The 15398-nt window shown below is 39.9% G+C and overlaps 2 protein-coding genes across 2 annotated transcripts in view; both read right to left on the bottom strand.

Moving 5' to 3' along the window:
* The window catches only part of LOC146476342 (putative serine/threonine-protein kinase drkB), a 214446-nt gene that overhangs the window by 139870 nt on the left and 59178 nt on the right, over window positions 1-15398 (bottom strand). The gene's annotated exons all lie outside the window — the stretch shown is intronic.
* Window positions 91-5644, bottom strand: LOC146476347 (uncharacterized). Its single transcript, XM_085114904.1, has 3 exons — window positions 5511-5644; window positions 2155-4349; window positions 91-1269 (listed from the first exon to the last, which is right to left on the bottom strand). The coding sequence occupies exons 2-3, from the start codon at window positions 4345-4347 to the stop codon at window positions 1063-1065; spliced, it is 2400 nt and encodes a 799-aa protein (XP_084971030.1). The 5' UTR covers window positions 4348-4349; window positions 5511-5644; the 3' UTR covers window positions 91-1062.

Genomic DNA, 15398 nt, shown 5'->3' with positions numbered 1-15398 from the left:
TTGTCGCGGCAAATTATAGGGACTATTTTACGGGTCGATCGAGTAGCATGCAAAGAACCACGGAAAACCAAAGTTGACGGTTAACGGCGATTTATTGCAAAAATTTGAAAGAAACCAATTCAAACCACAACCACGAATATAACCAACGACCTGGCTAACGACCGTAAACTGAAATACAATGTAACAGATCTCAATCAATTTGGATGAAAAGCGACCTAATCTCTTTACGGCGATAATGCGACAAGAATTACATAAACAAATCAGTTTAAACTAGCTTAAAAAGCTAAACTAGTATCAATTAATAATCTTGATAATTCCATGATAAATGCAAATCCATGAAAGCCTAGCGTTCTCTAACATGAAATGTGGGCGTTTACTCTTGAATCAACTCAAATTAAGAAACGATTCCAATCAATCAATCCTCGCTTTGTGTTCACTTGCGTACTTTCGCCCATTACTAAAACTAATCTAAACAAAATAACAAAACGTACTTACATCTCGGTCCCGCTTAAGCCAAAGGTTAAGAACACAAAACGAAGATACTAGACAATACGAAATCATATGATGCTCTGGCAAAAAAGGACGCTAACCGCTTTTTAATATACGCGTGGTGCATGATGCCAAAAGGTCCGATTACAAACCCAATCAAAACATAGATAAACATTGTAAACAAGATTGTAACTAAGGTAAAAAAATATGAAATCAAAACTAATCAAAATAGGCTATTGTTGTGATGCCCTTTAACAAAATTTATTTCTATAAAGTGCAGTGTTTACAAGTCCTAAAAATGCCACTTCCTTTCGCGGGTGGTATGTAACTACTCGGTACTTCACAACTGGCCTTTTAGAGAGCCGGTCCTAAGGTGACTCTTTCAACAGAATAAATCATTTTCTAACTTACTAAAATAGTTCTCTTCCTATATTAGCGGAATGTTCCTTGTATGGAGGATCATTTGCAAAACAAAGTTACCATTCTTGGATTGAAAGAGAAAATTCAAACAAACTTGTTTCTTGGACTGATAGTTATAGTCAAACATACTGTCTCCTTTCCACACAATAGCAATTATGACGTGCTATTAAACTGCTCAAGGTCATTAATGATTTCCTCCATGTTTGGTCTGAGATTAGGTTCCCTTTCAAGGCAACGTCGCGCTAGACTTTGAAACACGTGGCTCGATATACGTGCAACTTGTTCTTCGCGCCTTTCACGATCTGGCAGTTCCCGGATGCACATTTCACAAAGAAGGACTCCAAAGCTGTAAACATCAATCTGAAATATCAACGGCAACCTTTAACCAAGACTTATCGCCAAAATTAGGGACGTTATATTTCACCAAAGTTGGACAAATCTTCCTGATATGCGACTACAATCATGCCGGAAAGATACTTGGTAAAGCTAATCACTTTCTCGTACCTTATAATATAATTTCCCCTTTCTGTCAACACTCCACTTCCCCCTTACTATTGTTGCAACGATAAAATATCGAGTTGGGGACGGGAGGGAGGGGGGTCTCAGAATAAGTCTCAGATAGATTTGACTTCTTAGAATAAATGAAACATTCAGTTATCAGCTGCAAGCTGCCTCAACCAGATTGAGCGTCGTTTGTTACTTTTGATGATCTTCTATCGACGCCACTGACTGAGGAGAAGACAGGATAACAAAGGATGGCTTGTAAAGGAACTGTATTGCCTCGGTGGTAGAGTCATGACCAGCTACAATGGCCGGTTCAACAAACATCTTAGAGGCAACGACCGTACGATGTTGCAACACGGTCTACAAAATAACTAAGTAATGCTAATGGCGAAAATTTTCATGATCACAGTCAGTTATGAGGGTCTTAAGACGACGCTTCCAAACATTTAACGGAATTTTACTCAATCTAGATCCAACTCCTTGAACCTGTTATTTCAGACTCACTTTAACCTGATCACAGCCATTCTGGATCCAGTTCTGATATTACCAATAGAATACGTATAATACGTAAAAATATTTCAATGCACACGTAATAATATGTCAAAAAATTTTGAGGACTTTTTGTGTTGGCTCAAGGATGAGTATCAAAGCATCACCAAAGAAAGATTAATGGTCAAAACTCTACTCTTACTAATTACTGCCTCTGTAAACGTAATTAATTCCAATGACGTCGGGACTAACCTTAGCTGTTTGTTTTATAGATAGTGCTTCCGGTGCGCTGTAAATAGCGGCCCCAGGAGCAATCGTTTTAGATTGCTGTGTGAAATTCACACTACCGTAATCTGATACTTTGCCTCTCCATTGGTCCTTCTGTCGCCATAGCAACACATTAGCGCTGCTAATGTCACGGTGAATGATGGAAGGTTTCCTCGGTTTCTCCTTGTGCAAGTAATTCAGTGCTAGAGCTACATCCAGACCGATAACGGAGACTTCTCTATCAGTGAGTTGCCGTTCGTCTAACAACGCTCGTAAACTTGTTTCCATGAGCTCGGTGACAAACAAAGGGTTTCCCTCGTCATTTGTTGCTCCAATGAATTGCAATAAGCAAGGATGGTGGCATCTTGAAGCCATGTTCATTTCTCTTAAGAATTTATTTCTATTACAAGGCGAGAGAATAGATTCATAAAGTTGCTTCACGGCTACAGCACAGCGTTGATATTTCCCTTCAACAACACTCCCCCACCCTCCTTGTCCAAGTTGTTTTCCACCAATTTCAATTTCGCTTCGGTCTATGATCCAGTCAGCTGAGCAGACCGAATTATTTGCTGAATTTTCTTCTTCGTCGTTCGCTCCTTGCAGGCGAAGTACGTGTTGCTCTTCCACTCTTAACTGGTGATGTTCCCCTTCTTCTCGCAAGTCGGTTAGACGTTGTTCCATGATTGTCATTTCTTGCTCGTTTATTGTCAACTGATTTTGCAGACGGCTGACATGTTGCTGTTCTGCTCTTAACATTCTTTGTAAAGTCGCCACGTTTGTGTCTTTTTCTCCTAATTGTTCGCGCAACTCAATCATTTGCTGTTCCACCGTTCTCATTTCTTGCTCGTTTGTTGTCAACTGTCTTCGTAGATCAGCGACTCGTTGGTGTTCGGCCCTAGCCTCTCCTTGTGCAGTCACCAGGCTTGCGTCTTTTTCTTCTAACTGTTCGCGCAAGACAGTCAATTGTTGTTCCACTGTTCTTATTTCTTCGTCCTTACTCCGCAGCTCGCTTTGCAGATCAATGACTTGTCGTCGTCCTGTTTCTATTTCCTCTTGTAAAGTTGCGTCTTTTTCTTCTAACTGTTCGCGGAACTCAATCATTTGTTGTTCCATCGTTCTCATTTCCTGCTCGTTTGTTGTCAACTGTCTTTGTAGATCAGTGACTCGTTTGTGTTCTGCCCTAGCCTCATCTTGTGCAGTCACCAGATTTGTGTCTTTTTCTTCTAACTGTTCGCGCAAGTCAGTCAATTGTTGTTCCACTGTTCTTATTTCTTCGTCCTTACTCCGCAGCTCGCTTTGCAGATCAATGACTTGTTGTCGTCCTGCTATTTCCTCTTGTAAAGTTGCGTCTTTTACTTCTAACTGTTCGCGCAAGTCAGTCATTTGTAGTTCCATCCTCCTTATTTGTTGCTCGTTTGTTCTCAACTTGTTTTGAAGATCCCGGACCCGTTGCTGCTTCCTTTGCAATATTTCCCCTTGTCTGGAAAAATTAGTTAATTGTTCTCTTGTCATTCTTATTTCTTCTTCCTTTGCGCTCAACTGATTTTGCAGATCAGTAAGTTGTTGCTGTCTTGTAGCTATCTCCTTCTGTAAAGTTGCCATATTTCCGTCCTTCTCAAGGATTTGACCTCGCGTGTGACTCAGTTGTTCTGACATTGTACTCATTTCTTGTTCGTTGGCTCTCAACTCACCCTGCAGGTCAGTGATACGATGTCGGTCCACATTTACCTGCTCCCTTAAAGCCATTTCTTGAATGCATTTTTCTTTTAGTCGTTTTTGCAAGTCAGTCAATTGTTCCTCCAACTCTTGCAGTTCCTTTTCTTGTCCATCAATCTCTTCTTTCTTGCTTCCCGAGGGTGTTCGCAAAAAATCTTCGCCTTTCTTATCTTTCAACGGTTCTTTTAAGCAAACTTTCCCTTCATTTGGTAGTGCACCAATATTGCGAACCAATTTTTGTTGTCGTCTCGTCTTCTGTGAAGGCGATTCTTTTGTTTTTGTTTGAAGCTTTGCCTTTCTTCTTGCGTTGCTAACTTTTGTATTCAGCTGTTGGTGCAACAATTGGTCACTGTTCTTTCCTTCTTTGCCCTTTGATTGTGCACGACTATAAGCTGCTTCTTTCTTTTTCAGTTGCTTCCATGAACACGCTCTATCTCCTTTGACATCCCTGTTATGCTTCATACCTTGTCAACAAAAGAAATGAAATTAGTAATACTACAGTAGTACTACAATAATGAGATTGCGATTGAAAAAACGGACTAAATGCGATGGTCATTCACTTAGTCACAAATGATATTGCAGCTACATTTTTTACAATGGTTCTTCAAAGAGCGGCCGGTAACATTATCCAATGGAAAAGCCACTATTTGGAGGATAAAATGCACTGTAACGAATGCATCTTCCCTGATGAATAGTGATTTATCTTATGTATCCATTTATCCTTTCTTTGGACAAGTAGGGCCTGATTATCACCCTCTAGACCTGCGGCCTTTAACAACTCAAGGAAAACTCAATAAGCCTGAAACACGGGGCGGGGGACCCTGGAAACGAGGTTTAATCTTGTTGAGATTTCTCATGGAGTCATGGCCAACAAGTTTTATACGGCCAAATTAACTTCAAACTACAGACGGCAGACTGATCCTAACGTCGGGGCTAGCGAACTTGATAGAAATAAATAAAGGCTACAATAACTGAAATATCCCCATCCTCCCCCCCCCCCCCCCCCCCCGTTAAAAACGTTTGCTCGTACGCTAAATGACATTGTATATTTGTTTGATTAATTACTACGTATTTTTCTATTTTGTCAATGACGATGGAGCTTTCTAGGGATAATTCTAGAGTCGAGCTAAGAAGTGTTTCGACAGTTAGTCGACATGGAAGGCATGGACACTCTCTCACAAATGGATGCTCGAGTGGGTGCAAACAGTGACGTTTTTCGCCAATAATGCACGTTTTCCATAGAAAAAAATCAAGTATAGCAGCTCCAGGGCCCAGTTGTTCAAAGCCCGATTGAGCTAATCCTGGATTAACGTGAACTTTGATTCGAGTTTAATTGCTAATCGGTAAAGATTCTTCCAAAAGATTTTTGGCCCTCAGTTTTGACTTAAAATTAGGCCTTAAAACCACTTTTAAAGAGCGAGCTGGAAACTTCAGTTAACTTTTAATCGTATATTAGCGTTAATCGGCTTTCGAACAACCCGGCCCTGGGGTCTTGTGCGTTCGTGAACTCTATCTTTTTATAAAAAGGGCATTTTTTCACGTATCCAGAAAGCTGAAGGTCGTACATTTACGACTCATGCAGATATGCCACTTGTGTCTTCAATTGTCAACATTTAGATATTTACCTCCAGCTTCTGATTCTCTCTTAGTTTTTTTAGCTTCTTGTTTCTCCGGACCTTTGTGACAATCATTCTTAAGATGACCATCCTGCAAATAAAGAAATTTTTCAACTTCGTGGATGCCGGTATTGTTTTCTGCTACTGATACAGCCTAATATCGCGCCCTTGACCACATCTCTCACAGTTCAGAAAACTGAAAGAAGATACGATCTGGGTACGATGTACGAAATTACCATTCGGTGAGAGGAATGAAGTGTACACCTTATCTAATCTGCGCAGTATCGGTAGACACAAGAAAAACGCTGTAGACTTCCTGAGGTCTGCGCACTCATTTGAAGAACAAATAAATCCAACGAGTGCCGTCTGCATCTACACACACGCACACACACACTCTCTCTCTCTCTTTCTCTCTCTCTCTCTCTCTCTCTCTCTCTCTCTCTCTCTCTCTCTCTCTCTCTCTCTCTCTCTCTCTCTCTCTCTCTCTCTCTCTCTCTCTCTCTCTCTCTCTCTCTCTCTCTCTCTCTCTCTCTCTCTCAATAGATAAGCTCCGGAAAGTACGCATGATTTACAAGATATTACTTTGATTACATGCAGTTTGATCACGTGGCTGGATATATATATATAGGCCAATTTTTTTTTCCTTTTTTCCTTTTTGTGATGTTTTTGTTTTTGCCGCAAATTAATATTAACCTTTTTTTCTTTTTGTTTTGCTTGGAGTGCTAACGACACAAAAGTCACTTATCTTCATTATATATAGATGGGGTTTCGTACTCAATAACTTCTATTACAGTAAATGTTCAGCCGACTACAAAACGAAAATACAAAATGAAAAAATGCTTGTCTAAAGCTATGCATAATTCAAAATCTGGTTGAAGTAAAAGGCCTTGGGCTGATAGTGTCTTAAGTCTCTCGAGGATTGAGTATGGCCCTCTTCAGTACCGCGGAAATCTAAAGAGAGATTAAGCTAATTGACTGAGGGATTACAAGGGCAATTTGGAACTCCAATGGCCCTCTCTAAGAGCTAGGGAAGAGCTTCACTGGTGGCTGGGGACTTTGCATGCAGACTTATATTACAAGATCAACCTGAGTTTCACATCCAAACCGACCCGCATCAACCCATAGTTGGGAGGTTGCACTGGAGACCAAAGAACAGGGTAAGATGGACGCCAGAGGAATCATCCCACCACATTAGCAACTTGGAGTTATTAGCTGTACGTTTGACCCTGAAGGCCCTATGAGGAGAATGTGCAAACTTGCACATTCGTATTTAATGTGACAAACACTACAGCAATCCGTTATACTAACAATATGGGTGGAACAAAATCTCGTGACTGTAGTTGGGTCACCGCACAAATATGGACCAATGCTTTGAATACAATATCTTGTTAGTGACACAATAACTAGGATATGAGAATACTGTAGCAGATACAGAATTCAAACATTTCAATTACCGATATACCAAAGATATGTCGCTCTATCGCCGCAATGTGGTTTGAGTTTGTTGTTGGTTCTCGTCCTTCCTCTAACAGGTTTTTCTCCTGGTAAACCAGTTTTTCCCTCTCCTCAAAACCAAACATTTCCAAATTCCAATTCGATCTGAAGAGTGTCCCCATACTGTAAAGTGCATTTGATCATCTCGTCATGGAATTATGAGCTGTACAAATTTATAAATTTAATTTAATTTTTTAATTTAAGATTTGATCGCCCAATCATTGACTTGTTTACATCTCGTCTTAACAAATAGACCACTGGAAAAACATTTTTCTTTTCTGCATTCCCTTCTTTTAGCCTGATTGGGAGATTTCTAGTGAAGAGTCAAGCAAAAAAGGTACATTGAAATTTTGCTAGTACGTTTATAGGCAAACCTACCAAACCTGGTACCTACTGTTGATTAAACCAGCAAAAGGCTATTACCACTTTCGGGGTGTCATCAGCGACACCCACTAGGAAAAAGGTGAACCTATTAGCCTCTCATTTATGCGGTGACCTAACAAGAACGGAAGGTTTTCTGAAAACGCGACCAACATTATCTTGCAATCCTGGCGTCAGTTATCTCAGAAACAATAGATTGGACACATCAGAAAATGGCTTTTAATTAAAATTTATATTCTCAGAGACAAGGTAATCCAGTGCGGTCAAGTGTAGGTGTAGCTGTAGAATTCTTAACAACCCTGTGCGAATATGGATGAGTTACAGCAGTACAAAACCTAGCAATATGTACTCTGGCTGCAATATTAGATAGACCTGACTCAGTATATGCAACTTTTGGTGAGCACCCTGACGTCAAATTTTTTTTATGAATGGCATCGTCCAAACAGCCCCCACACCACCTCGTTGTAACAAGGTCAGATAACTTAACACATACAGATCTATAACAAGTCACGGATTCGACGGTACTTTCATTGTAGCAAAAACAAAATCTACACGCTGCACCAAAATGACTTTATCTCCCTCTCGTTTCCTTCAGGCGGCAAATGTTGAGAGGTGTCGGCACGTATTAGGGAGCATTTTCCCCATAACCACAAGAAAATCGAAGAAAACCTTGCAAGTGATGCATTGGTTGTGTACTTTTGAGTGAACGGGCAACAGGTAGCCAATTATAGCACAGAATTTCGTTCATTTTTGCCCGCTCGCGGAGCTCTCTGTTAAAGATGGAAAGTTCTCTTACGGCCTACGAACTCGTAGCAATAACGACTTCCTTCGATTTCTAGTTTCCGGTTCCAATCAAGAAAACATTAAATTCTGGATGCGTTCGCTTGGAATTATAACTGAATTTCATAACACTGTTATTAAGAGTTGCCCTCTAGTTGAATGATTGTTTGGGTCGTTTAACAATAGCCCTCGGCGAAATAGACAAACTTGGCAAATATTGTTATCAATAAATTAATCAATCAATCAATCAATCAATCAATCAATCAATCAATCATTCAACCAACCAATCAATCAATCGTTATTGTTTGTACAATACATTGCAATACATACCTAACTACCTAACTTGAAGGATAAATACAATAAAACTTTAAAAGTTAATTTTCACTGATTAAAATGGTCACAAAAAAATCTTTCTCATTGAATGAAAAATGAAATTTTTTTAAATTGGGTCGCTCCCTAATCTCCAAGGGGATCCTGTTTCATAGTGTAGTCTTCCTTAAGCAGACTCGGTTCTTGGTCTGGGGATATAACAATTTGACTGGGGGTTTTCAAGATTGTAGGAATGTACACTTGAAACATTAGTAAAAATTCGACACAAGTACGGTGGGGAAAGATTATTATGGACTTTATACATAACAACAACCAACAACCAGCAGGTTTAGTCTTTGCAATTCTAGCTTTTCCCAGACAAGAACATCCAACAGATCACTTGAATGGTTGTCAAAACAAGAAAAAGTAACAATTCTAGCAGCTCTATTCTGTAGCTTTTGGAGTTTGTCAGATAAACCCTTCCTAATATTGCCCCATACACGGGACTACAGTAATTAAAATAGCGCATTACAAGTGCACTGTACATATTTTGTCTAGTTTCTTGCCGACCTTGGTCCGGTTTTCATAGGATACCTGTTATTTAACTGCATGGTTGTGTAGGTTTATTTGGGTTTTCCTAGCTGAGTAGTAGACGGAATACTGAAAGTTCACACGGTCGGTTAACCGAAACATTTCTGCAAAATCAGAGTATCATACTTCGAACATTCGAGCTCATAGGCTCAAAGGTTATATGTAGTTCACTTTTGAGTTGAATTGTTAGTTGTTGCCTGTTTAATGCAGTTGTGAACAGTTAAGTGTCTCAGTTGTGTTAGCGAGATGCAGCTGTAGAGGAGCAGCTGTGGCCACTATCAGTTTAGAAAGCCAAGTAAAGAAAACACAAAAATGTAACTGAGAGTCTTGTTACCTCTAGTCTTTAACCAAGCGAGTGCCCAACACAACACTGAGCTCTTTACAAGGGCTGTTCCATTTCTACTTGTTACATTAAAATTGCATGGTTCGTTGCTTCTAAATTTATGTTCAGTATCAAATATTTTCAAACGAAAGTTATGGTTATATCTTAGGGATAGAAACCCCTCAGAATTCGCCATTGAGTTCGATCAATGATCAAGTTACTGATATCATCTATCAAGTTGGTTGGACTAACAATTCAAATCGCACATCATCGCAGACACAATCACATACTAACTGAAAGAAGTGCGTTAGTTTGCGATTAAACAATGATTTCCGTCCGTGACGATGTTTTGGCATTTAAATTTGACTGAACACGCGCCTCGCTACCTTAGCGATCGGTTCATGGTCGTTCATGACTACAATCTGTGCAATCGAGATTATCTCCACGCACATCCAGTGTACAACCAATAATACGCAGCATTTGAACATTCCACCCTAGTGTGAAAATAACGTTGGAGAGTGGATAGCGATTTATTTTCGAAAAGTGGATCTTTCTTAGCTGTAACTTAAAAACTTAGAAACTACTTCTTTTAAATTCCACATGAAATCGATTTCTATGTACTGACCCGGGGTATTTTCATAAATATCAAGGATACGTTTAAATAGCATTCAATCTAAATTATTGTATCATTGTACTGAACTTGCCTTTGGTTGTCTGTGACGTTGTCCCTCTGCGCGTTGACCGCTCTTCTCCGCCGGTAGCCTGCGTTGCAGACGAACTAGAAGCATTTCATTTTCGGTGAGGGAGAGTTGAGACAACTTTTCCGTTATTCCTTTTCCATGCAGTTCGAGGCGCACTTCCTCGCCCTTACAAACGTACTCAGATTTCTCAGCTTGTTTGATGGTACGTCGCCGCAATTCCGAAGCTTGGGGATTATCTGTTTGTAGTCCATAGCTATTAACGACTTTAAGAAGTACAGACGTATCCTTCGATTGCTCCATAGTAAGGAGCGAAACAGCGAAATTAAAATGGAGGAATTGTAGAAAAGGAACCGTGTTTAGCGCATGAGAATCAACAAGTACAAGATTTCATCATCTTCCATGAAATTCAAGTTATCAGCTTGGCTTCAGCGCAACCGGATGGCGTCTGGTGAGTGACCTTTGACAAGAAAAAAAAAAAAAGAAAAAAAACCTCACTATTGTGGAAAAATGTTACTGTCATTTATGATAGCTGAATAAAACCAATATTTTGTCATCGTTCTTCTCTTGATGTAGTCGCTGTGAAATGGAACGTAATCCACAATGGACGGTTTAACGTTCATTTTGTAGAAAAGGCTAAAAAATAAATGCGATGAAGCGTTTTCATGACGGGACGCACAGGGCGTCTACTGTAAGTACCGCAGAGAAATGCTAGGAAATTTTCCTAGCATTCCTTACATACTCTCACAAGGGTTCTTCGCCTTGCGGCCAGGAAAGGCGTCATAATCTGTTTGAATGTCATAGACCAGAAAGGGCCGATGGAATATGAGACAAATTAAATTGAAGTTACGATATTAAACACTTTCTTTAAAATTAAATACAGTGTGTTCGGTCGAGTCTTTCCCGACGCTTTTTAACGATGGCGGACTCCGCCGACGCCAATAATCTGGAAGGAAAGGGGGTCATTAGATCACGTCCAAACACGCGTGAAAAGAGAACTAAGCAGCAGAAAGAATGGAAGAAAAACGACGTCAGCGAGAAAGAGCAAGGGCAAGGAATGCTATGACTACAGCACGACAGGACGGGTATGCCGATAAAGCAAGTAATCCCGCAAATTATGTGAGAGAGCGACTAGGGGTGTACCAAGTGTGAGCGAAAGTAGACCAGAGATGTACAGACTCATGGGTCGACTTATACATGTCATCAAGTTGTAATTGCCTCGTCTCAATTTTCCTTTACAAACAAAAACAGTGGTGATAAAGACAGTAAACAAAATTGTATTCCGCGGTTGAAGAATTTGACAGTGTAAATATACGGTTTCGATTATGACGCACATAACAGGATTCAGGCGGCCGCTACTGTTAGTAACGTGGAGCAGAATTTACAAGCAATCTTAACATACGTTCATTGAGGACGCACCAGGATCTAGAGTATTCCGTTTTGAGACCACAAAGCCGGTTATCATAATCTGTTTTAATGTATGCCGAAAGAATATGATCTAAATTTAATCATCGAGCAAATTATTAATTAATGCACACGCACTTTTCCATAGAAGAAACACCAGACTGGTCTCGCAGAACAAGCGTTATTTTTTGTGTGTTTCGCGGGCGAGCGCAAAACGCGAGGTGAACGCGCACTACGAGTCACGCGGGACAGGAGAGGTGAGAAGAAAAAAATATACATGTATATGCATATCTCTCTCTTGTTCCATCGTATTAACGATGCTACAGCAAACTGTACAAGGAGGGGACAACCTTCAGTCTTGTGGAAAAAATTTATTTCATGTTATTTGAGAGCATGTATGTAAAGGGGGGGGGGGGGGGGGGTCTTGTCTTTTCCCAGACAAGAACATCCAACAGATCACTTGAACGGTTGTCAAAACAAGAAAAAGTAACAATTCTAGCAGCTCTATTCTGTAGCTTTCGGAGTTTGTCAGATAAACCCTTCCCAATGTTGCCCCTTACACGGGACTACAGTAATTAAATAGCGCATTGCAAGTGCACTGTACATATTTTGTCTAGTTTCTTGCCGACCTTGGTCCGGTTTTCATAGGATACCTGTTATTTAACTGCGTGGTTGTGTAGGTTTATTTGGGTTTTCCTAGCTGAGTAGTAGACGGAAGTAATTTCGAAACTTTTCGAAAAAGTAATGTTTGACCAGCTGTATGCCTCTTTCGCACCTACACTTTCATCGAACATGTCAGGCTTCCTCAAGGGACACTCATGCGCTACGGCGCTGATCAAGCTGACGGATGATTGGAGAAACGCCCTTGACGAAAAGAAGGAGATGGGTGTGATTGCCATCGATCTGTCCAAGGCTTTTGACTGTATATGCCACAATCTACTGCTTGCAAAAGTAAAGGCCTATGGCGTTCAGGAACCGGCTCTTCAACTCTTAAGATCATATCTGCATGGCCGCAAGCAAAGGGTGATATGCAATAACAAGTGCTCTAGCTGGTCGCCGGTACGATGTGGCGTTCCACAGGGAAGTCTTCTTAGTCCTCTACTATTTAACATCTTTATGAATGACATAAACGAAACTGTCACCGTTTCTTCCCTCCGCCTCTATGCAGATGATACAACTCAATATACGGCGGATTATAGCCCAGTTGTTCTTCAACATTTATTAAACCAAGACATGGCAAAGCTATCTTCCTGGTTTGCCTCTAACTATCTACAGGCTAACGAGGACAAGACCCAAGCGATGATCCTTGGGAACTCATCCTATCGATATGACCTGGAGTTTGCCGGCACTCCCGTTGATATTAACAACTACTTAAAGATCCTAGGAATATGTTTAGATAACAAATTATCTTTTAAAGAACATATAAGTATCATGCTGAAGAAAGTATATTCTAAGATAGGCGCACTTCGCCGCCTTAAGCGCTTAGTACCGGCAAACACTATGTTGCTTCTTTATAAGAGCTTTGTATTATCACATTTTGAATACTGCAACTCTTTACTTATGGGTATAGGTAAAACACTTAACAAGAAACTGGAAGATGCGAACTATTATGGTCTACGAACTATAATGAACATGGGGAAAAGTACTGATTATGAATCAATTCTTAGGATGGCAGACATGAATACATTGGAACATAGACGCATAGAACAATCTTTGATGATATTTTTTAAATGTTTCAGGGAGAATGGTCCAGGCTATGTAGCCAATTTATTCAAATCCCGAGTTACACCATATAATCTTAGAAGCAATGGTCTAAATGTTGTACAAACTTCATACAATAGTAGATTCCTTCATGGCTCATATGCGTACATGATCTCACACATCTGGAACCAGTTGCCATCTGCTGTAAAAAACGCACCTGATGCATCATCCTTTCGGAGACTTTTAACTAAGTTAAATTTTAACGGCTGTCAATGCAGCAATTGCCTCTGACCCGATTTATTTTTATTTATTTATATTTAGATGTTACTTTTTAATTTAATTAGTAGTTATTATCTTTTTTTTATATACTGTCAAACACTTATATCATGAGCCTGTGGCTCGGGGGACTGGGAGACCACCCCCTGTGTATTTGACACTAAATAAATTACTTACTTACTTACTTACTTACGGAATACTGAAAGTTCACACGGTCGGTTAACCGAAACATTTCTGCAAAATCAGAGTATCATACTTCGAACATTCGAGCTCATAGGCTCAAAGATTATATGAAGGACACTTTTGAACTGAATTGTTAGTTGTTGCCTGTTTAATGCAGTTGTGAACAGTTAAGTGTCTCAGTTGTGTTAGCGAGATGCAGCTGTAGAGGAGCAGCTGTGGCCACTATCAGTTTAGAAAGCCAAGTAAAGAAAACACAAAAATGTAACTAAGAGTCTTGTTACCTCTAGTCTTTAACCAAGCGAGTGCCCAACACAACACTGAGCTCTCTACAAGGGCTGTTCCATTTCTACTTGTTACATTAAAATTGCATGGTTCGTTGCTTCTAAATTTATGTTCAGTATCAAATATTTTCAAACGAAAGTTATGGTTATATCTTAGGGATAGAAACCCCTCAGAATTCGCCATTGAGTTCGATCAATGATCAAGTTACTGATATCATCTATCAAGTTGGTTGGACTAACAATTCAAATCGCACATCATCGCAGACACAATCACATACTAACTGAAAGAAGTGCGTTAGTTTGCGATTAAACAATGATTTCCGTCCGTGACGCTGTTTTGGCATTTAAATTTGACTGGATGCGCGCCTCACTACCTTAGCGATCGGTTCATGGTCGTTCATGACTGCAATCTGTACAATCGAGATTATCTCCACGCACATCCAGCGTACAACCAATAACACGCAGCGTTTGAAGATTCCACCCTAGTGTGAAAATAACGTTGAAGAATGGATAGCGATTTATTTTCGAAAAGTGGATCCTTCTTAGCTGTAACTTAAAAACTTAGAAACTACTTCTTTTATATTCCACATGAAATCGATTTCTATGTACTGATCCGGAGTATTTTCATAAATATTAAGGATACGTTTAAATAGTATTCAATCTAAATTATTCAGTGTATCATTGTTCTGAACTTGCCTTTGGTTGTCTGTGACGTTGTTCCCCTGCGCGTTGACCGCTCTTCTCCGCTGGTAGCCTGCGTTGCAGACGAACTAGAAGCATTTCGTTTTCGGTGAGGGAGAGTTGAGACAATTTTTCTTTTAATCCTTTTCCATGCAGTTCGAGGCGCACTTCCTCACCCTTACAAACGTACTCAGATTTCTCAGCTTGTTTGATGGTACGTCGCCGCAATTCCGAATTGCCGTCCGATATCTTTTCTGAAGCTCGGAGATTATTCACTACTTTAAGAGGTACGGACGTATCCTTCGATTTCTCCATAGTAAGGAGCGAAACAGCGAAATTAAAATGGAAGAATTGTAGAAAAGGAACCCTGTTTAGCGCATGAGAATCAACAAGTACAAGATTTCACCATCTTCCGTGAAATTCAAATTATCAGCTTTGCTTCAGCGCAACCGGATGGCGTCCGATCAGTGACCTTTGACAAGTAAAAAAAAAAGAGAAAAAACTCACTATATCGGGAAAATGTTACGTTATTACTGCCATTAATAATGGCTGAATAAAACCATCTAATTTTTCATCGTTCTTCCATTAATGTAGTCGCTATGAAATGGAACGTTATCCACAATGGCTTAATATTTGTAGTTTAGCGTTGATGCGTTGATTCAGGAATGTTGTCAGAGCTTAAAGTGTATATGACAGATTTTTTAATTTGCTTGATCAAATCTTCAAGTTGTTCTCGAATGAAAATCAAACTTCCTGATCATTTGTTCATTTCCGCGTTTAAGGAGTGTAAAAGACG

This window comes from Pavona decussata, unplaced genomic scaffold, assembly GCF_977016875.1.
Source record: "Pavona decussata unplaced genomic scaffold, jaPavDecu1.1 SCAFFOLD_78, whole genome shotgun sequence".
Classification (NCBI taxonomy): Eukaryota; Metazoa; Cnidaria; class Anthozoa; order Scleractinia; family Agariciidae; genus Pavona; species Pavona decussata.
This window is presented reverse-complemented; position numbering and strand designations above follow the sequence as displayed.

Excerpts from the sequence above, each read along its gene's own strand:
- LOC146476347 (XM_085114904.1), bottom strand. The coding sequence starts at position 4,347 with ATGAAGCATAACAGGGATGTCAAAGGAGATAGAGCGTGTTCATGGAAG. Across the intron at positions 1,270-2,154 it reads CTATAAAACAAACAGCTAAG|ATTGATGTTTACAGCTTTGG; the intron begins GTTAGTCCCGAC and ends TTGATATTTCAG.